The 24,381-nt window shown below is 36.8% G+C and overlaps 1 protein-coding gene across 1 annotated transcript; it reads left to right on the top strand.

The window, feature by feature from the left end:
* The first annotated feature begins 731 nt into the window (after window positions 1-731).
* LOC112696716 (uncharacterized) lies at window positions 732-5,161 on the top strand. The gene is made up of 3 exons (XM_025749555.3): window positions 732-2,025; window positions 3,936-4,104; window positions 4,499-5,161. Exons 1-3 carry the CDS (start codon window positions 1,243-1,245, stop codon window positions 4,945-4,947), a joined length of 1,401 nt encoding a protein of 466 aa, XP_025605340.1. The 5' UTR covers window positions 732-1,242; the 3' UTR covers window positions 4,948-5,161.
* Window positions 5,162-24,381: the final 19,220 nt, after the last annotated feature.

The raw sequence follows: 24,381 nt of genomic DNA, 5'->3' as shown, positions 1-24,381 counted from the left end.
TTGACATTTTTTTATAAAAATAATTTTTTTAAAAATATTATTTTAAATATATATCTTTTAATAAAAAAGTTACTTATGTATAACATACCAAATTTAATGTTTACAAGAATATTTAAACATTTAAAATATTTAGAACGTGCAATAGTATTTATAATAAAATATAATAAAATTAAAAGTTTTAATAAATTTTTAATCATAACAAAATTATTTACATAATTATTTATATTTTAATATATACATACAGGTCTAACAAGTTTATAAGATTAATTTGTGAGTTTGATTTTAGTCTATTAACAAGTTTAATTTTTTAAAATAATTTGGGTCTAAATTTTTTTATGATAAGTTAGACCAAATATAAATAAAGTTGTAGATTTATCAAAATTCACAAACTACCTGATTTATTTTTATTCATAGTCATATTAGTTCTTTAAAAATATAACAATAAGCTAAATTAGTGATTTTATTATTTAAATAATAATATGCTACCATAAATGACATAAGTTAATATCATGTGTCATATTTTAATTTTTTGTGATATAACAAGTTAATATCATGTGTTATATTTTAATTTTTTGTGACCAATCAATTTATTAATTTGTCATGTCATCATATCATGTAATATATTTTTTTAATTTTTTATGGTATCATTCAATTTAATAGACAAAAAATTAATTCGTTGTGAATTAAAATTCCTTTTAAAAATTTGTCGATAGCTTTACGTAATATAATATTTAACGTGAGTATGAATGGCAAAATGGACTAAGTCCGCTTGGCCAACAGGCCAAAACCTTAAAAAGACAGTTTGGATTAAGATTCTGAACCCATTAAGTCTAGCGGGGTTTTTTGTTCGGCCCATTATTTTAGACACAAATCCGAATCCTTAGTCATCTTACATTCTTATGAGTTATTGATCGTCGCATAGACATTGTTGCTCTCCGAATGTCACAACAACAATGCTCCTTACTTCCCTGATAACTTACTTGATCGAGGAAGACGTGTGGATAATTATTTATTAATTTTGGTCGAATGAAGACGATGAGTGGGGTCAGAGTTGTCTACTGACTAGTGTACTTTAGAGGATACTCGATAGTGGCTTTAATTAGTTTGGTCTTATTGGCCGATTTTCTACTTAATGGACCACTTTCCAATCCTATTATCATCATCATTGATCCAAAGTAAATAGCGTTACTCTCTATACCATACTCTCGTCGGATACAACCACCAACAACAAGAACCATCAAAATGAGTAGTAGCAGCAGTGAAGAAGAAAAAGAACAAGAACTGCAACAGCACTTCACCATTCGTGCCGTTGGCGGCACCGAATACAGCTGGTGCAAGGCAGTTCCCGGCGGCACCGGAATAACCGTCCTCGGCCTCCTCCTCTCTAAACCACCACACATTCCCAAACTCCAAACCGTACTCCGCAACCTCCAAAGTAACCATCCTATCCTTCGCTCAACAATCCACTTCGACTCCAACGCCAATTCCTACCACTTCCGAACTCCCCCAACCTCCAATATTCAAATCCACTGCCTCGATCTTCAATCCACCTCCGCAATCCTCGGCTGTAGTTCCGGCGACGGAGATACTGACTTCCACCTGATTCTGGAGCACGAGCTGAACCTGAACAAGTGGCGCGATCCTAGTGGCGATGGCTACGGCGTACTGTGCGTGAGTGTGTACGCGATAAGCGAGAGGCGATGGGGAGTGTTTTTGCGGCTGCACACGTCGGGATGCGACCGCGCGGCGGCGGTGACTCTGCTGAGCGAGCTGCTGGTGAAGGTTGGATGCGTCGGAGAGAGTAACGGAGAGGCAGAGGAGAAGGGAATGGGAATGGCGATTGAGGATCTGATACCGGTAGAGAAGAGGAACAAGCCGTTTTGGGCGCGTGGTTTGGACATGCTTGGTTACTCACTGAATTCATTCAGGCTTGGGAATTTGGAATTCGTGGATGCGGACTCGCCTCGGAGCTCCAAGGTTGTGAGGTTGCAATTGGACGCTCACCACACGCGCCAGCTTGTGGCTGTAAGTACCACACTTGTTTTTTTGTGTGAATATTATTGGTTTCGTTGCTAGTTGATTAATAGACAATCAGGTGATTCAGTGATTGATTATGTACCTCTTAATCCATTTTAGAGTAACTAGTGCCTGTGCTGCAAAGTTTTTCCTGCAAAAATAAAATAAAAGAACAAAAGGCAATAACAAAAATAAAATTAAAAAGAAAAAGAAAAAAATGAATAGGTTGTTCAAAAAGCAAAAATTATAATAAAGTACATATTATAGCATCTATAACTATAGTGATTACAGTGACTTCTTAATTTCAGCAAAAAAAGTGAATTTTTTAATTGTTAAAATTGTTTAGCTACTGCAACTACCATATCCATAGGCAACACAGATTCCATGTTAGAGTAAATAGATCTGCTTCAGTATTGTTTGTTCATAGGTACAAAAAAATGTAATATAACGGCCTAAATGGAAAGTATTTTCTTCGAAAAAGAAAAAAAACAAAGAAAGTTGGGTATTAGTGAAAAAGTTTAAAATGGAAAAATAAAAATTGTGTACTAGGTATGTATATATATAGTACGGATGATTAGATTAGATCAGTTTTGTCACACCTTGGATATCTAATGTCAAACAATATGGCTACTAATCTCTCGTGTAGGCCCTTTGATAAGTGGGATAATTGGATTGGAATTTTAGGTTTTTTCCTTCCTTTTTCTTTTCATATCCAATTCGAAAAAACATTTGGTTATGGAAGATAAGTTATTTTCGTGACACACTCTAAATTATCGTACATAGTAATAGAAATCCCCTTTAAGTGCATATATCTAGGTTTTAATTTTGTTTTTTATTTTTTAATCTTACGCTCATATAAACATAAGTTATGCATTTATTTCTGCTTTGATTTTATAAAGAGAATAAAGGGGGAAGAAAATTCTTGCTTCAGGGACGAGTTAGTTACTTCTTTTGTCTCCTTTCGTAACGTCGCTTAATTTTATTAGAAAAGAAAAACTGAAAAAGTGAACCACTAAAGGCAGTACGGGTTGGTATGGCTAACTTTGTTTTGATTGGAGAGTGCAATATTTTAGGATACGGCTTGCCTAACTGATAACGCTATCCAGATCCAAGTATGGCAAGATGTATTGGAGATAAGATAATAATACTCACGATGGAGACAAGTGTGAGGAACTTTGGGAATCTCCATTTTATTCTGGAATCTGGAGAAATTATTCCTTAGAAATTATTGGACGTGTATACCAATCCAACTGTCTTGCCATTTGGATGTGTTATAAATTGAAAAAGTCTAGGGGTCAGTAACTTTATTAAATTCTGGTCAGTATGTAAAGAGCAAATGAAAAGTTAAGGTATGGTGTGTTAGAGAACCACTTTCAAAAGAACTCAGTGCATGTGAATTGGTGTATATTCTATCCAAAATTTTATAGTTATGGCTTCTGGCTTTGGATTCCAATAACAAAGGAGAGACTCGTTCTGCAAGTCATGCTATGATAAATAAGGATTTTCTGTCTGACATTAAATTGATATACTAGTACTCATGCTCTTTAATCGACTACTTGATAATTTGATCAAAACTTTTCATAAATTATTCATATTTGCTGTATGGACTAAGATCGATGTTAAGATCAACGAATATCAGCTGCATTATTTTATTAAATTCTTTTCTATCACAGAGGATTCATGCATTTGTGAGCTCCTTGGCTTAATATCAGAAAATAGAAAAGATTTGATAGAGAATAGAATGGTGTGTGTAATAGTTGATACATATTTCTTCAGTATACGATGATCTGCTTCTTAGGCTACCAAGGATTTATATTCTGATTGGTATGAAGTATAATTGATAATTTGACATTCTGACTATGATTTGGTAAGGTCATGATGATTCAAAATATTACAATTAATTTTGCAAGATCATGTAGGAATGCAAATCAAGAGAAATTAAACTTTGTGGGGCACTTGCAGCAGCTGGAATGATTGCTGCCCGGGCCTCCAAAAAGCTACCCAGTTATCAAAAGGAGAAGTATGGTGTAGTAACACTCATTGATTGCCGCTCTCTTCTTGATCCAGTCCTTTCCAGCAACCATCTTGGTAATCTGCACTTTTCCGAATGTGTGTTTTGTTTTCATATGTTCTTGCTACCTCTAGACTTCTACATCTGGTTTAAAGAAAAGATTTTTTACTCTAATGGAAAAAAAAAAAGACAATTGTAGATGCACAGGAGGAGATAGTCTCATTTTAACGAAACAAAGACGATTGGTATATCATTGATTAATAAGACCAATTCTAGTTAATAAAGTAGATCATTGATTGGAGCTTGCTTCTTTTTGACATGAAAACTTTCTATTCCAAATTATTCGCTTCCGTCTGATATTAATAAGAGCTCTTATGCGTTCTATATTGGAATAATCCAGTTTTCTGTGGTCAGAATAATTTGCTTTAGTTGCTTTGTTATAATTATAACAGGTTCAGTTTTTGGGTTCAGGATTTTATCATTCTGCAATATTGAACACACATGATGTATGTGGAGAAACCCTATGGGATCTAGCAAAGAGAAGTTACATGGCCTTTGCAAATGCTATGAATTGCAACAAGCATTTCTCAGACATGTCTGACCTGAACTACCTAATGTGCAAGGCGATCGAGAACCCTGGTTTGACGCCATCATCATCAATGAGAACTGCTTTGATTTCAGTTTTTGAGGATCCTATCATTGATGAATCAGATAACATTCATAAAGAGATTGGATTAGAGGACTATGTGGGTTGTGCTTCTGCTCATGGTGTTGGCCCATCGATAGCCATATTCGACACCATAAGGAATGGGAAGTTGGATTGTGCTTGTGTATACCCATCACCCCTTCATTCTAGGGAGCAGGTGCAAGAACTAGTGGATCATATGAAGAAAATCCTTGTGGACGCATGTAACATTTAAGGTAAATCAAATTGAACAATAATCGGCTACTGAGCAAAGTTGAAAGCTGAAACATATCAGAGAAAAGTGGCAGGTGGAGAATATTATAAGGCTGAAATAAATTTTCATATTATTCGATCAAGGATGCTTTGGTACCATTTATCATTTCTAATTTTCGTTGCACTATAAGAGTAGACGGATTTTTTTTAAATAAATAAAATAAATGTTTTAATTACCTGGAGCATTTATACCGAAAAGTATCGTATCTTTTATCTTGTTTGCAGTGTACACGAAATAAGATAACATAAACAAGATAAGGCTGACGGAGGAAAAATGTCGTTAAAGATTTTTAAAAAAATATTGCGTTGCAAGTATAGTTCTAAACCGACAATTAAACCTTAATCAATATTTAAATTTTTTGTCACTTAAGCAAACCTAATAAAATTAACCGAATTATTTAAATCTCGGGTCGTCTTTTAAGGAATTGTAGGGAAATATACTTATAATTGATTATAGAAAAGTATATTTTTGAGTTTTTGAAATAAGAAAAAAATAACGTAAATAACAAGGAAGTAAAATAACAACTAAGAAAAGTTCTAACAAGGATTGAGAATTAGAATTCCTATCTTTATTGTCATTATCAATTGTGATGGTAATTATTTTTTGCTTTCATTTAGTTAACCTCTATCAATGAAGGAAAATCAAGTAAGCAAAATCAACTTAAGTTCACAAGTCCTAATCAAATATTAGATTTAGTGAAGCCTAAGCCAACTAACAATTCTCAATCACCAGTCAACAAAAGAGTTTTGATAACTCAAGAGTCTCTAATTAATCAATCCAAGTTAAGAACATGAAAATCTAATTAAAAATCCAACCAAGCGTTTTATCAAACACTTGGAAGGCATAAAGTAGAAACATAGGCTGCATTTGTTTCTAAGAACAGGACAGGACAAGACACTGAGAACAGGACAGGACAAGACATTGATGGACAGAGACACAAAATTTTGTGTTCTTGTATTCTATTTGGTGATAAACTAGAACAAATTATGAAAATTCAATTTATTCTCATTTTTTTTCATTCAAAAAGTTTGAGATGAAAAATATAACAATAAAAAATATAATTGTTAAAAATTAACAAGAATAATGAAAGAAAAAATAAAAAATAAGTTGTGTCCCTTGTTAGTGTCTCTGTGTCTTTCCTGTCAGGATGGATACGAAATACACTAATTCAGTGTCTCTGGACACATTGTCTATGTCCATGTCTCCTCTGCCAAACATGATTTTGTGTCTCAGCGTCCCTGTCTCAGTGTCCTGTCTCTGTAAACAAACGTAGCCATAGATAATTGATAAGACATAAGAAATTCTAAGACTACAAAAGAAAGGAAATAACAATGACAAAGCAATTGAACAACAAGAAACATGAAACATAAATTGTATTAATGAAAGTTAAGAGTAACACATGAGTTCATAAACTAAATTAGCAAAATAAAAGAATCAATAAGAGAAGTATATAAACTAAAGTAATAGAACAAATAAAAGTAGAAGAAACCTAAATTAAAGCAAGGTAGAAATATGAAATTGAGAAGAAATAAACCTAAAAATACTAAAACCTAGAGAGAGGAGAGAGCCTCTCTCTCTAGAAAACTACATCTAAACTTAACTAATGTGAATGAAAGCGTGTATGAGTGATCCCCCACTCTGCAGCCTCTAATCTGTGTTTTCGAGCTTGAAACTGGGCCAAAAACAGCCCAGAAATTGCCCCCAGCGTTTTCTGATATCTGTATCATGTAACGCTTTGCCACGCGTACGCGTTGCCCACACGTACGTGTCGCTTGACAAAATTTAGGTCACGCGTACACGTCATGTCACGCTTACGCGTCGCTCGTCTGCTGCACTGATCACGCGTACGTGTCGCTATCAGCTTCTCAAAACTCCACTTTCTTGTGTTCCTTCCACTTTTGCATTCTTCCTTTCTATCCTCTAAGCCATTCCTATCCTATAAAATCTGAAAACACTTAACACACATATCACGGCATCGAATGGTAATAAGAGAGGATTAAAATTAGCAAATTTAAGGTCAAAGAAGCATGTTGTCAATCATATCACAAAATTAGAAAGAAAAATGCAAAACATGCGAATTATATGAATAAGTGTGAGAATAATGGATAAAATCCGCTCAATTCAATACAAAATAAATCGTAAAATAGCGGTTTATCAATCTTCCTACACTTAAATTTTAGCATGTCCTCATGCTAAGTGTAAGAACCGCAATTAATCGAACCGATTAATTCAGTGGTTATGTTACCCAAATTTGATTCTAAAAAGTTAGAGTGAGAATTCAAGGTTTTAAACATTATTTTTGGACTCAGTAGGTCTTTCCGAGTCAGAAAATGTGTTTACTGCGAAAAACCGTAAAAAACTGTGAACCGACATTTGAACCGATTAAACCGGTTCAAATCTATTCAGTGCTGCGCGAGAACAAGTAGAAACAGTAAAAAACTTTAGAAAAACAGTAGAAATTGAAAACCGGGCATTAATTTTAAAGGTCTGACCCGAAGTTGGGCCAAATGGGCTAAAAATACTAACAGATTGAATCGGGCCCAAGTTGGGCCCAAGTCCAACATATATAAAGGTTCATTTAATGAACTCTAGCCTCATAAACACACACACACTTCAGAATTGAAAGAGGGAGAGAAGAAAAGGTGGAACCCTAATCACCTCAATATTCTCAAGCTCATATATTGAGTTCTAGAGCTCTGATTTGCGTGCCGTTAGTGGCTATGCGTTTCTTGTGAAGAGATCTACAAAACCCATCCAAGAAACTCTAGAGGTAAGCTCAAAATCTCCTCAGTTCCTCTCTCCAAAATTTTGGGTACCTAGGGTTTATGGCTAAGTGAGTTTTTGTGATTCTTGATGAATATGTTCACTATAATCCTTGCTTAGCTTTGGGTTTTGACATCCAAATCTGTTGGGAGAGGTAAGAGGCTTTGAACTCTTGTGAACTTTTGATTTATGTTGATCCCTAGGTTCATTTGTGGTGATTTATGTGTATATAGCTTGATTTTTGTGAGTTTGGAACTTGTTGGAGCTATATTGGTGGTTGGATTGTGGTTGAAAGCTCAATTGGTTCATATTGGGAATCGGCCAAGGTATGATTTCGGTTTCCTCTATGTAGTATATAATATTCATGGACACTTAGGGTAGTGACCTATAAGATATGATTGGATTTGAATGGTTGATGAGTTGTTGGATGTTGTTGTATATTGATATTTGATGAAATGATGAATTTTGATTGATAATGATGATTGGTAGTAAAAAGATGAGAATGAATGATTTATGAAGTTGAGCAGTGGATTATGTTGATAAATGTGATTTTGATGTTGAATGATTGGTAATATAGTTGAAAACTTGTTAATGAAGTTTGACATATGAGATATGTTGATGTTGATGTGGTGGATGAGGAAAAATTTGGTAATTGTGGTGTAATATGATAAAGAGGGTTGATTATGATGAGAGGGGGAGTTTGAACTGGGTTGGTTTGGTTTTGGTTGTGTTTTGCAAAGCAATTGTGAAAATTGTGATTTTGGGTAAAAGTGAAATTTTAGTGAACTTTGTCTGATCATAACTTTTGGCCTGGTTTTCAAAATTGGTTGAAAATGGTTTGAAATTAAAGATCTTTGAAAACCCTTTAAATCAATATAAAGTTTGTAAAATTCGGAATTTTGTAGAGGAAGTTATGATCAATAAAAAATTTATGTTGAAAATTGGAAATTTTGCAAAGATACAGAATTCTGAGTTTTCTGTTATGTGTGCACTACCACACTCTGCAAAAAATTGAGACCTGTGCGCACGCACATATCTGTGCGTTTGCACACGCAGATGCAGGCATCCTTCTTGCAGTGCTGGCACTGCCTGTGCGCGCGCACACCAAAGGAAAAATTGCAACCTGTGCATACGCACAGACCTGTGCGCACGCACACGTTGGTGAGGCCAGTCTGTTAGAGGCGCTCGCACAGGTTGTGCGAGTGGACAGACCCTTTTATATTTTAACACCTGTGCGTACACACACTTCTAAAAATTTCATGGGCGTGCGCACGCACACCTCTGTGCGGACACACACACCCTGTTTCTCAAATTTTGCTTTGTTTTCAACTATTTCACATTCCCCGATGAGGTTGTAAGCTTCTATGTCATCTTTTTAAGAATTTTGGGCATATTTTTGGGTGTTCAAATATGGGAAATGGTTTAAGGGTTTTAGAGACTATTATTTGAAAAAAGTCAGCAAACGGAGTAATAGGTTTCTGTTATACTGGGAAAGTTGATGATGTGTGATGAATAGTTGATGAATGAGATGTGAAAGCAAGGAAATGAAATGTGAAAGAACAGTGGTTGAAAGGAGTCGAGGACTCTGAATGAAGTGATGGATCCATCTTGTACTAAAAATGTTTTCGAAAACCACTGTATCACTTTTATTGAGATTATGAAACGCTATGCGCCCGGTAGGGGCCGAGGTTGGATCCCGCCTATCGAGGTAGCGGCGGTGGCATAAGGGCGGTGGTTTGTCCCTCTTGCGCTTAGATGTGAGGTCGGTGGCAATAGATCCCGCTCGCATCCCTTCGGATCATCAGAGCGTACAGGCGCAAAACCCTGGATAGTGATCTGAGCACTATATCTCGGGGGTTCCCACACCATGAATCCGAAGGGCAACATCTCTATGGAGATGTGTCAGGTTGGCAGTTGAACCGACAATGTGATATTACAGCCAGTAGGACAGGCATTCATCATATGGATTTTCTACGTCTTTGTATGCTTTGTCGACTTGATATTATTTTCACTATTTGTATAACATGTCTAATTGCTACTTGTTTTAATTGCTGTATATGCTTCTACTTGTGCCTTACTTGCATTGTATATATTTGTGCTTTGATGGAGCTAAGGAGGTTTGGAAGGTGGTGATGATGGGATTGAATGGCGGATCGGTTGGTGAAGGATGTGTGATGAGCGGATAATTTATACGCTTTTTGGCATTGTTTTTAGATAGTTTTTAGTATGATTTAGTTAGTTTTTAGTATATTTTATTAGTTTTTAAGAAAAATTCACATTTTAGGACTTTACTATAAGTTTGTGTGTTTTTCTATGATTTCAGGTATTTTCTGGCTGAAATTGAGGGACCTGAGCAAAAATCTGATTCAGGGGTTGAAGAAGGACTGCTGATGCTGTTGGATTCTGACCTCCCTGCACTCTAAATGGAATTTTTGGAGCTACAAAAGTCCAAATAGCGCTCTCTCAATTGCATTGGAAAGTAGACATCCAGGCTTTCCAGCAATATATAATAGTCCATAGTTTGTCCAAGTTTAGACGACAAAAACTGGCGTTCAACGCCAGCTTTCTGCCCTATTATGGCGTTAAACGCCAGAAACAAGTTACAAACCAGAGTTAAATGCCAAAAGCAGGTTACAAACTAGCGTTTAACTCCAAGAATAGCCTATGCACGTGAAAGCTTCAATGCTCAGCCCCAGCACACACCAAGTTGGACCCAGAAGTGGATTTCTGCACTATCTATCTTAGTTTACTCATTTTCTGTAAACCTAGGTTACTAGTTGAGTATAAAAACTACTTTTAGAGATTTATTTTGTACCTCATGATATTTTACATCTAAAATTGTACCTTTGACGGCATGAGTCTCTAAACCCCATGGTTGGGGGTGAGGAGCTCTGCAGCGTCTCGATGAATTAATGCAAGTATTTCTGTTTTCTATTCAATCTCGCTTGTTTCTATTCTAAGATGTTCATTCGCACTTCAACATGATGAATGTGATGATCCGTGACACTCATCACCATTCTCAACCTACAAACACATGCCTGACAACCACTTCCGTTCTACCTTAGATTGAATGGATGTCTCTTGGGTTCCTGGCTCACGAGTTTGATTGCCTCTCTTGACAATAGAGCATTCAGATCCGTGAGATCAGAGTCTTCGTGGTATAAGCTAGAATAAATTAGCAGCATTCCTGAGATCCGGAAAGTCTAAACATTGTCTGTGGTATTCCGATTAGGATCCGGGAAGGGATGACTGTGACGAGCTTCAAACTCATGAATGCTGGGCATGGTGATAGACGCAAAAGGATCAATGGATCCTATTCCAATATTGGTGAGAACCAACAGATGATTAGCCATGTACACGGACCCTTTTCACTGAGAGGACGGCTGGTAGCCATTGACAATGGTGATCCACCAACATACAACTTGCCATGGAAGGAGACCTGTGTGCGTGAAGAAGACAGTAGGAAAGCAGAAATTCAAAGGACAAAGCATCTCCAAAACTCCAACCCATTCTCTATTACTGCGTAACAAGTATTCATTTCATGCTCTTTTACTTTTTACAATTAAAACTAAAGAACCCTATTGATATCCTGAATAAGAATAATAAGATAACCATAGCTTGCTTCAAGCCGGCAATCTCCGTGGGATCGACCCTTACTCACGTAAGGTATTACTTAGACGACCCAGTGCACTTGCTGGTTAGTTGTGCGGAATTACATTGTGTGAGTGTAATTTTCATGCACCAAGTTTTTGGCACCGTTGCCGGGGATTGTTCGAGTTTGAACAACTGACGGTTTATTTTGTTACTTAGATTAGAAAAAATTTGTCTTTTTTGTTTAGAGTCTATTACTTTCTTTTCAAAAAATGTTTTTTCTTCAAAAATATTATTTTTCTTTATTAATTGTTAGTTTCTCATTGAGTCTAGTTGCATGTTTTAAGTTTGGTGTCCTTTGTGTTTTTGTCATCTAAAAAATAGTTTTTATCTGTTCAATCCTTGCATTTGTTGAATATGTCTATTTTCTTGGGAATAGTTGCCCCTTTGAGTCTTCCTTTCTAAAATATTTTTAAAAATAATTTTTATTTGATTAGATCTTGTGCCAAATTTTAAGTTTGGTGTTCTCTTGTTAATTTTTCTTTAGTTTTCGAAAATTTTATTTTGGTTTTCTAAAAATTTTAAGTTTGGTGTTCTTTCTTTTTGTTCTTGTTGTTCTTGTGAGTCTTCAAAGTGTTCTTGAGTCTTCTTTGTGTCTTGATCTTAAAATTTTTAAGTTTGGTGTGCCTTGGTGTTTTTCCTCCAAAATTTTCGAAAACAAGGAGCACTGGATCTAAAAATTTTAAGTCTTGTGTCTTTTGTGTGTTTTTCTCTTTCATAATAAAATTTAAAAATAAAAAATATCTTTTCCTTTAATTTCTCATAATTTTCGAATCCCTTGGGTTGACTTGGTCAAAATTTTTCAAATTATATCCTTTTAAGATTTTTAAAATCATATCTTTTTCAAAAACATCCTAACTACTTTCTCTCTCCTCACTATTTCGAAAATCCTCATAAAATATTTTCAAATATTTTTTTATTTATTTTAGTTTTTTTATTTATTTTTATTTTATTATTTCGGAAAAATATATAAATAAATAAATAAATAAATAAATAAATAAATAAATAAATAAATAAATAAATAAATATAAAATAAAATTTTTATCTACATCATCTCCCTTACTCTATCATCGGCCTAAGTGGAAATGAATAGTCCAGAAGGACTCTGGGGTCATATGCTAACCCCACTACTACTTCATATGGGAGTAGTATCTGTATACCCTCCGTCGGAGTTAGTAGTTTTGAGTTGAATCCTCAGTTCATTATCATGGTGCAGCAAAATTGCCAGTATTCCAGTCTTCCACAGGAAGAACCTACTGAGTTTCTGGTACAGTTCTTACAAATTACTGACACAGTACATGATAAGGAAGTAGATCATGATGTCTACAGATTATTACTGTTTCCATTTGCTGTAAAAGACCAAGCTAAGATGTGGTTAAATAACCAACCTAGAGCTTGCATAAAAACATGGAAACAGTTGTCAGACAAATTCCTGAATCAATATTTCCCTCCTAAGAGGATGACACAGCTAAGGCTGGACATCCAAGGCTTTAAACAAGAGGATAATGAATCCCTTTACAACGCCTGTGAGAGGTATAGAGAGATGCTAAGGAAATGCCCCTCTAAAATATTTTTTAGAATGAGTGCAGTTAGACATCTTCTACTACGGGATTACAATAAAAGCTCAGATATCTCTAGATCACTCAACTGGTTGATCTATACATATGAGAAAAACAATTGAAGAGGCTCAAGAGCTCATTGATACAGCTACTAGAAATCAGCATCTGTACTTAAGTAGTGAGTCATCTATAAAAGAAGAGGCTAAGGCAGTGTCCACTGAACTTAGTCCTCTAGAACAAGTTGCGGAAATCAACCAACATTTATGTTATCTGATAGAACAGTTGGCAGAATTTAAAGAGATATTGCAAGACATTAAGGATACTAACAGGAACATGGAAGCACAACTTGACCAGACAAGATAGCAGTTATCAAAACAGATAACAGAAGAGTGCCAAGCAGTTCAATTAAGGAGTGGAAAAACACTGAATACTTCAGCTTAAAGCAGCAGAAAGCCAAGAAAAGAACAAATAATAGAGGATGAGCAAACTGTTATCCAAAATCCCTCTGAGAACAGTAAGAGCCCAGAGAGGAATGAGTCTGGCATTCAAACACCAGAAAAGGGTGAAAAACTGGCGTTAAATGCCCAGTGGACGCCCATTTCTGGCATTCAAATGCCAGAAAAGGGAGAAAAATTGGCGTTAAACACCCAAACCATGTTCAGTTCTAGCGTTCAAATGCCAGAAAAGGGAGGGAATCTAGCGTGAAACGCCAATTCAGCCCCCAATCCTGGCGTTCAAACGCCTATGAGGGGTCAGACACTTGCAAGTGTTGATAATAACTCCCTCAAGAAGGCTTCTCAACCTACCTCTGTAGGAAATAAACCTGCAGCAACCAAGGTTGAAGAATACAAAGCCAAAATACCTTATCCTCAGAAACTCCGCCAAGCGGAACAAGATAAACAATTTGCCCGCTTTACAGACTATCTCAGGACTCTTGAAATCAAGATTTTGTTTGCAGAGGCACTTGAGCAAATACCTTCTTATGCTAAGTTCATGAAAGAGATCTTAAGTCATAAGAAGGATTGGAGAGAAACTGAAAAAGTTTTTCTCACTGAAGAATGCAGTACAATCATTTGAAAGAGCTCACCAGAGAAGCTTAAGGATCCTGTAAGCTTTATGATACCATGCACATTAGAGGGAACCTGTACCAAGACAGCTTTATGTGATCTTGGGGCAAGTATCAACCTAATCCCTGCATCCACTATCAGAAAGCTTGGCTTGAGTGAAGAGGTCAAACCAACCAGGATATGTCTTCAACTTGCTGATGGCTCCATTAAATACCCATCGGGCGTAATTGAAGACATGATTGTCACAGTTGGGCCATTTGCCTTTCCCACTGATTTTGTAGTGCTGGAAATGGAGGAGCACAAGAGTGCAACTCTCATTCTAGGAAGACCTTTCCTAGTAACTGGACGAACACTCATTGACATCCAAAAAGGGAAAGTAACCCTGAGAGTCAATGAGGATGAGTTTAGGCTGAATGTTATTGAAGCAATGAAGCACCCAGACACATCAAAAGACTGCATGCGTGTTGATATTATTGTTTCCTTGGTACAGAAGATCAATATGGCTGAGAGTCTCGAATCAGAGCTAGAGGATATCTTTAAAGATGTTCAGCTTGATCTGGAGAAACCAAAGGAAATAAAAGAATCTCTAAAAATTCCTCAGGAAGAGGAGAAACCTCCTAAACCCGAGCTCAAACCACTACCACCATCCCTAAAATATGCTTTTCTGGGAGAAGGTGAAACTTTTCCTGTAATCATAAGCTCTGCCTTAGAGCCACAGGAAGAGAAAGCACTAATTAAGGTGCTAAGGACACACAACACAGCTCTTGGGTGGTCTATTAGTGATCTCAAGGGCATTAGCCCAGGCAGATGCATGCACAAGATCCTACTGGAGGATAATGCCAAACCAGTGGTTCAACCACAAAGGCGGATGAATCCAGCCATGAAGGAGGTGGTGCAGAAAAAAGTCACTAAATTACTAGAGGCTGGAATTATTTATCCCATTTCTGATAGCCCCTGGGTGAGCCCTGTCCAAGTTATACTCAAAAAGGGAGGCATGACAGTGGTTCATAATGAAAAAAATGAGCTGGTTCCTACAAGAACAGTTACAGGGTGGCGTATGTGTATTGACTACAAAAGACTCAATACAGCCACCAGAAAGGATCATTTTCCTTTACCCTTCATAGACTAAATACTAGAAAGGCTAGCAGGTCATGACTATTACTGCTTTTTGGATGGCTACTCAGGCTACAACCAGATTGTAGTAGATCTCAAAAATAAAGAGAAAACAACATTCACATGTCCATCTGGAGTATTTGCCTACAGAAGGATGCCATTTGGTCTGTATAATGCACCAACAACCTTTCAGAGATACATGCTCTCTATTTTCTCTGATATGGTGGAAAAATTTCTGGAAGTCTTCATGGACGACTTCTCAGTATTTGGAGATTCATTCAGCTCCTGTCTTGACCATCTAGCATTTGTTCTGAAAAGGTGCCAAGAGACCAACCTGGTTTTAAACTGGGAGAAATGTCACTTTATGGTGACTGAAGGAATTGTCCTTGGGTACAAAATTTCGAACAAAGGCATAGAGGTGGATCAAGCTAAGGTGGAGGTAATCGAAAAATTACCAACACCCACCAATGTTAAGGCAATCAGAAGTTTTCTAGGACATGCAGGATTCTACAGGAGGTTTATAAAGAATTTTTCAAAAATCACAAAACCTTTGAGTAACCTGCTAGCTGTTGATACACCATTTGTCTTTGACACAGAGTGTTTGCATGCCTTTGAGACTCTCAAGGCTAAGCTGGTTACAGCGCCTGTCATTTCTGCACCGGACTGGACATTACCATTTGAACTGATGTGTGATGCCAGTGACCATGCTATTGGTGCAGTATTGGGACAGAGGCATGACAAGTTTCTGCATGTTATTTACTATGCCAGCCGTGTTCTAAATAACGTGTAGAAAAATTACACAACCACAGAAAAGGAATTGCTTGCAGTGGTTTATGCCATTGACAAGTTCAGATCCTATTTGGTAGGATCAAAAGTGATTGTGTACACTGACCATGCTGCTCTTAAATATCTACTTACAAAGTAGGATTCAAAACCCAGGCTCATAAGATGGGTGTTGCTTCTGCAAGAGTTTGATATAGAAATAAGAGACAGAAAAGGGACATAGAATCAAGTAGCAGATCACCTGTCCCGGACAGAACCAGTAGAAGAGATGTCTCTACCCCTCACTAAGATCTCTGAAACTTTTCCGGATGAGCAACTATTTGCCATTTAGGAGGTGCCATGGTTTGCAAACATCGCAAACTATAAAGCTGCAAGATTCATTCCCAAGGAGTTCAGCAGGCAGCAAAAGAAAAACTACTTTCTGATGCGAAGTACTACTTGTGGGATGAACCATATCTCTTCAAGAGATGCGCAGACGGACTAATCTGTAGGTGTGTGCCTAGAGATGAGGCGCAGAAGATCCTATGGCATTGCCATGGATCACAATATGGAGGACATTTCGGAGGTGAGTGAACGGCCACCAAAGTCCTCCAATGTGGCTTCTACTGGCCTACAATCTATAGAAACTCCCGAGAGTTTGTACGTAACTGTGATTGTTGCCAGAGAGCTGGTAATCTGCCTCATGGTTATGCTATGTCTCAACAAGGGATCTTAGAGATTGAGTTGTTTGATGTATGGGGTATTGACTTCATGGGGCCTTTCCCACCATCATACTCAAACACTTACATTCTGGTAGCAGTTGACTATGTATCTAAATGGGTGGAGGCAATTGCAACACCCACTAATGATTCTAAGATAATACTGAAGTTCCTCCAAAAACATATCTTTAATAGATTTGGTGTCCCTAGAGCACTAATCAGTAATGGAGGCACTCATTTCTTTAATAAATAGCTTTATACTGCCATGGTCCGATATGGGATTAGCCACAAGGTGGCAACTCCATATCATCCATAGACCAATGGGCAAGCTGAAGTCTCTAATAGAGAACTAAAAAGAATCCTAGAACGGACTGTAATTGCCCGTAGAAAGGATTAGGCAAAGAGCTTGGATGATGCTCTATGGGCATACAGAACAAAATTCAAGACTCCTATAGGAACCTCTCCATACCAGCTTGTGTATGGGAAGGCCTGTCACCTTCCCATGGAACTGGAGCATAAAGCCTACTGGGCAACTAGATTCCTAAACCTTAATACCAAATTAGCTGGAGAGAAAAGATTGCTCCAGTTGAATGAGCTAGAGGAATTCAGACTCAATGCTTTTGAAAATGCCAAAATTTACAAGGAGAAAGCAAAAAGATGGCATGATAAGAACTTGTCATACAGAGTCTTTGAGCCAGGACAAAAGGTTCTGCTGTTTAACTCTAGGCTCAGGCTATTCCCTGGGAAACTAAAATCCCGGTGGAGAGGACCATATGTGATTACAGGTTTGTCACTATATGGATATGTAGAGCTCCAGGATATTGACTCTGACAAAAAGTTCATTGTTAATGGACAGAGAGTTAAGCATTATCTTAAAAGCAATGTCGAGCAAGAATGCTCAAAACTGAGACTAGATTAAAGCTCAGTAAAAGTCCAGCTAAAGACAGTAAAGAAGCGCTTATTGGGAGGCAACCCAATCTTATTTATCTATGTTAATCACTTTCTCATTTCATTTTCCATTGTTATTTTATGTTTTCTTTAGGTTGATGATTATGTGGAGTCACAAAAACAACTGTAAAAATCAAAGAAAAATAAAAAACAGCATTAAAAAATAGCACACCCTGGAGGAGAAACTTATTGGCGTTTAAACACCAGTAAGGATAGTAGAATGGGCGTTTAACACCTAGTCTGGCACCATTCTGGGTGTTAAACGCCAGAAACAGGCTACAATCTGGCGTTAAATGCCAGAAACAGGTTGCAGCCTGGCGTTTAACGCCAGGAAAGGAATAAAAGCTGGCGTTTAACGCCAGAAATAAGCAGCAGTCTGGTGTTAAACGCTAGGATTGCACATTAAGGGCATTTTTTCACGCTTAAATGGAGCAGGGATGAGAAGTCCTTGACCCCTTAGGATCTTTAGACCCCACAGGATCCCCACCAATCTCAACTTATTCTCTCTCCCTCCATCTCCTCCATTCTCTTGTTCTTCCCCTTCTTTCTTTCTTTTTTTGCTCGGGGACGAGCAAACCTTTTAAGTTTGGTGTGGTAAAAGCATTGCTTTTTGTTTTTTCATAATTATTTATGGCACCTAAGGCCGGAGAAACCTCTAGAAAGAGGAAAGGGAAGGCAAAAGCTTCCACCTCCGAGTCATGGGAGATGGAAAGATTCATCTCAAAGGTCCATCAAGACCACTTCTATGAAGTTGTGGCCAAGAAAAAGGTGATCCCTATGCAATTCAGCTGGAATTGTCATAGAGGAAGACATCCTCATTAAAGAGGACAAGCCCATCACTAAGAAAAGGATGGAGCAAACAAGAGAGCCCACTCATGGACCTCAATAAGAGCATGAGGAATTCCCTCATCAAGAAATCCCTAAGATGCCTCAAGAGATACATTTTTCTCCACACAACTATTGGGAGCAACTAAGGATAGGAGCACCAAAATCACTAGGGATAGAGCAACAAAGGCAAGGAAGAGACATAGAGGAGCTCAAAAGCACCATTGGTTCTTCAAGAGGAAGACGCCACCCTCACTAAGGTAAACTCATTCCTCAATCTCCTTGTCTATTTATTTTTCTGTTTTCAGTTTTGAGCTTTATGTTTGGCTATGTTTTGTGTCTTCACTACATGATCATTAGTGTCTAGTGTCTATGTCTTAAAACTATGAATAATTCCATGAATCCTTCACATCTCTTAAATGAAAAATGTGCTTAATTACAAAAGAACAAGAAGTACTTGGATTTAAAATTTTATCTTGAAATTAGTTTAATTATTTTGATGTGGTGGCAATAATCTTTGTTTTCTGAATGAATGCTTGAACAATGCATATTTTTTATAGTGAAATTTATGAATGTTAAAATTGTTGGCTCTTGAAAGAATGATGAACAAAGAGAAATGTTATTGATAATCTGAAAAATCATGAAATTGATTCTTGAAGCAAGAAAAAGCAGTAAAAAAAAAAGAAAAAAAAGTAGCAAAAAAAAAAGAAAGAAAAAGAAAAAGCAAGCAGAAAAAGCAGAAAAAGGATCCAAGGCTTTGAGCATTAATGGATAGGAGGGCCCAAGGAAATAAAATCCAGGCCTAAGCGGCTAAACCAAGCTGTCCTTAACCATGTGCTTGTGGCATGTAGGTCCAAGTGAAAAGCTTGAGACTGAGTGGTTAAAGTGGTAATCCAAAGCAAAAAGAGTGTGCTTAAGAGCTCTGAACACCTCTAACTGGGAACTTTAGCAAAGCTGAGTCACAATCTGAAAAGGTTTACCCAGTTATGTGTCTATGACATTTATGTATCCGGTGGTAATACTGGAAAACAAAGTGCTTAGGGCCACGGCCAAGACTCATAAAGTAGCTGTGTTCAAGAATCAACATACTTAACTAGGAGAATCAATAACACTATCTAAAATTCTGAGTTCCTATAGAGGCCAATCATTCTAAATTTCAAAGGATAAAGTGAGACGCCAAAACTGTTTAGAAACAAAAATCTACTAGCCCCGCTCATCTAATTGGGACTAAATTTCATTGATATTGTGAGATTCATTGTATATTCTCTTCTTTTTATCCTATTTGATTTTTAGTTGCTTGGGGACAAGCAACAATTTAAGTTTGGTGTTGTGATGAGCGGATAATTTATATGCTTTTTGGTATTGTTTTTAAATAGTTTTTAGTACGATTTAGTTAGTTTTTAGTATATTTTTATTAGTTTTTAAGCAAAATTCATATTTCTGGATTTTACTATGAGTTTGTGTGTTTTTCTGTGATTTTAGGTATTTTCTGGCTGAAATTGAGGGACTTGAGCAAAAATCTGATTCAGAGGCTGAAGAAGGACTGCTGATGCTATTGGATTCTGACCTCCCTGCACTCAAAATGGAATTTTTGGAGCTACATGAGTCCAAATGACGCGCTCTTAATTGCGTTGGAAATTAGACATCCAGGGCTTTCCAGAAATATATAATAGTTCATACTTTGCCCAAGTTTAGATGATGAAAACTGGCGTTCAACACCAGCTTTTTGCCCTATTCTGGCGTTAAACGCCAGAAACAAGTTACAAACCAGAGTTAAATGCCAAAAACATGTTACAAACTGGCGTTTAACTCCAAGAATAGCCTAAGCACGTGAAAGCTTCAATTCTCAGCCCCAGCACACACCAAGTGAGCCCCAGAAGTGGATTTCTGCACTATCTATCTTAGTTTACTCATTTTCTGTAAACCTAGGTTAGTAGTTGATTATAAAAACTACTTTTAGAGATTTATTTTGTACCTCATGACATTTTTCATCTGAAATTGTACCTTTGACGGCATGAGTCTCTAAACCCCATGGTTGGGGGTGAGGAGCTCTGCAGCGTCTCGATGAATTAACGCAAGTATTTCTGTTTTCTATTCAATCTCGCTTGTTTCTATTCTAAGATGTTCATTCGCACTTCAACATGATGAATGTGATGATCCGTGACACTCATCACCATTATCAACCTACGAATGCGTGCCTGACAACCACTTTGATTCTACCTTAGATTGAATGGATGTCTCTTGAGTTCCTGGCTCACGAGTTTGACTGCCTCTCCTGACAACAGAGCATTCAGATCCATGAGATCAGAGTCTTCGTGGTATAAGCTAGAATCAATTGGCAGCGTTCTTGAAATCTGGAAAGTCTAAACCTTGTCTGTGGTATTCTGAGTAGGATCCGGGAAGGGATGACTGTAACGAGCTTCAAACTCATGAATGCTAGGTGTGGTGACAGACGCAAAAGGATCAATGGATCCTATTCCAACATTAGTGAGAACCAACAGATGATTAGCCATGTACATAGACCGTTTTCACTGAGAGGACGGCTGGTAGCCATTGACAACGGTGATCCACCAACATACAGCTTGCCATGGAAGGAGACCTATGTGCGTGAAGAAGAAGACAGTAGGAAAGCAGAAATTCAAAGGACAAAGCATCTCCAAAACTCCAACCCGTTCTCCATTACTGCGTAACAAGTATTCATTTTATGCTCTTTTACTTTTTACAATTAAAACTAAAGAACCCTATTGATATCCTGACTAAGAATAATAAGATAACCATAGCTTGCTTCAAGCCGGCAATCTCCGTGGGATCGACCCTTACTCACGTAAGCTATTACTTGGACGACCCAGTGCACTTGCTGGTTAGTTGTGCGGAATTACATAGTGTGAGTGTAATTTTCATGCACCACTGTAGGATAGCGGTGTTTGATTAGAGTAGAAATTCCCTTAGATAGATGACCCTGTTATGGTACTACGGCTTAAGTTGTATTAAGGAATTACATATTATGTTGTTTTGGTTAAGTATGCTTTAAGTTGAATTCTTGCGATGGATATGGAGTTTAGGATTGCCTTTGGCGTCCCGGGGTCTTATATCTTACATCACTGGGCACTGTTACCATACTGAGAACCTCCGATTCTCATACCATATCTTTGTTGTGTTTTTCAGATGCAGTTTACAATCCACCTCGGTGAGTTGTCTGATTGGTGACAGGAGCGGAGGATCTGGACTATCTTTTGGAGTCTTTTGCTTTATTATATATATATCTGTCTCTCACTTTTGTATTTTTCTTTGGCCTAGAGGCTTGTATTGAGAGAACAAAACTTGTATAAGCTATTTTTACTGTCTAGTTTCTTACATGGTCTGTACATGGCTAGCCGGCTTAAACTCCACAAGTCTTGGCTAGTGTCATATGACATTACACTATTATACTATGATGTTGTGTTACTCAATACCTGCTTCTTGTGCTTTAAGTTTGAATCATTGCTAGTATGTTTTGTGCTTTTCATATCCTATTTTTGAGCTATATTCTTCATCGGGCTTCTAGATAATATTAATTCCTTCTATATAATATATGTATATGCTTAGAACTGTCATAACCTTTGATTAAACTTTGCTTTACGATGCGAGGTAAGGCTTAGGTTAATTAGGGTGTTACACTAAGCTCAAGAGAACCATAAGAATGAAGACGGATGGTAGAATTTATGAAATGCAACCCATTTATATGAATGCAACTAAATGCAAAAATACTTCTACCTACTTAGTTAAAAGTAAATAAATCTTCAAGAACAAACATAAACCGGATTTCACTAATTCAAATCTCAAAATGAAGTATAAATAGACTTGCAAGAAGAAAGCTCGTGAAAGCCGGGAACAAAGAATCAAGTATCGAACCCTCACTGGAAGTGTATACACTCTAATCACTCAAGAGTTTAAGGTTCGATTCTCTCAATCTTCTACTAAGCATGCTTTCTAAGGCTTGCTCTTCTTCTACTAATCAACAAAAATTTAATGCACAAATACACATATCAAGAGGTCTTTTCAAGGGTTGTAATGGGGTTAGGGTCAAGGTAGGATTGTATTTGGTTAAGTGGAGAAAAATCTGAATCCTTGATTAACCTAAACTTCCCACCTAACTTAAGACAATCCATATAATCAGAATATAAAATCTAACTATCCATTAACTGTGTTTACTACATATTCATGCCCCCAAATTTGAGTACAGTACATATGCATTGCTACCATCATTTACTTTGGGGCATTTTTTCCCCTTTTTATTTATTTGCTCTTTTCCTTTTCTTTTTCTCTTTTTTTTTCTTTGTATTTTTTTCTATTTTTTCTTTTTTATTTTTCTTTTCCTTTGTGTTTCTCAATGCATATGATTAAGCTATTGAATGCATAAACATGTCCTCAACATTCTTTGCACATTTTTTGCAAAAGGTATACAACACCCAATTCTCAAACCAAACGTTTCCAAACCCAATTTTCTCACACTTAATTCATGAGCACTCTCACTAGTCTAAGCTAACCAATGATTCAAATTAAGGACATTATTATTTTTCGCTTAGAGTTAGTGATGAGCTAAAGTAAAGAATAAATAGGATTAAAAAGGCTCAACATTGGTTTGCAAGGGATAATGAAAGGATAAGGCCATATGGGTATGTAAGCTTAGTGAAACAAGGCCTCAATCACATAAGTGCATGTATACATCAAACAATGAAAATATAGAATTAAGCAAGACAAATATCACAATTTTCGAGAGAACACACACCAAAATAGAATATTGGTTGATAAAATGAAACCAATCAAATAGGCTCAAAATCTCACTAGTTTTGTGTTTTGGAGCTCTAAAACCATGTTCCAAATTAAATATCTTCAAACAAGTTTAACAAAAGTTTTACTTCAAATTAGTGAAATGATCTAAAAAGTTATTGAAAAAGAAAATATTACTTCAACTAGGTATGACTTAAATACAGGCAATCAACTACGCATGCAATACATTATGCAATGCAACAACTAACTAACAAAGAAAATTAAACATTGGTGTTGGAAAAAAAGTAACTAACCCACGGAAGTCGGTATCGACCTCTCCACACTTAAAGATTGCACCGTCCTCGGTGCATGCAAAGATGTGCAAGTGGACGGGGGTTGTGAGCTACAACTGCTGCATTTTCTCCAAAGAATGTGCAGAGGGACTTGTTTGTCGCCTTATTCGAAAGCTTTTCCATTTCCTTCCTCGGTGGCCATCTTGAAAGAAGAGAAAAAGGAAGAAGAATAATCCACAAACAAAAATATGCAAACAAATAAAATCTAGGTGGGCTAATGCCAAAGAATAATGAGGTTCTCAACGACATGGTAGCTACAACATGCAAGTGAGAAAACAATATAGGTGAATGATATATCAATTAGCACTTGATGCAAGAGGAAAGTCGAAGCATAAGTAAATGAAAAGAATACTCGGAAGCATCAAGTTCAAACAAGAATTGACACAAACAAGATTAGTGATAAGCATGAGAGTAGTGGGTCCCATAATAACTTAATGAAAATGAAGCACAAAAACAATGAATAAAGAGTCAGAAATGACTAAAGTACCAATCTTGTGTGTGTGGCACAAGGTGCAAATAGTAAGTAAGAAAGAATGGGTTGTGAAAGACAATATAAGTTCATGTCAATGCACAAGGAATACAAGACTCATCACAGAAGCAGCATTGACCTATAAATAATATTACCCAATCAATATCAAACAAGTTAAGATGCACCAAAACAATGCAAGAAATATTCAGCAGATGAGTAAGTAAATTTGATACCAATGGAAAAAATGGCAACTTAGAAAAGAAAATAAAAACATGCACAAAGTTACAATGAAATGAATGACTGTATGTAAATGCAATGAAGAAAAGAAGATGAAAGAGAATAAGGAGAAGAAGAAAGTAAGAAAGGAGGAGGAGAGAATAGGAAAGGAAAGAAGAAAGAAGAAGAAAGGAATCTGCG

The sequence above is a fragment of the Arachis hypogaea genome, chromosome 6 (assembly GCF_003086295.3).
Source record: "Arachis hypogaea cultivar Tifrunner chromosome 6, arahy.Tifrunner.gnm2.J5K5, whole genome shotgun sequence".
NCBI classification, from domain to species: Eukaryota; Viridiplantae; Streptophyta; class Magnoliopsida; order Fabales; family Fabaceae; genus Arachis; species Arachis hypogaea.
The sequence above is the reverse complement of the archived record's forward strand: the minus strand, read 5'-3'. Positions and strand labels throughout refer to the sequence as shown.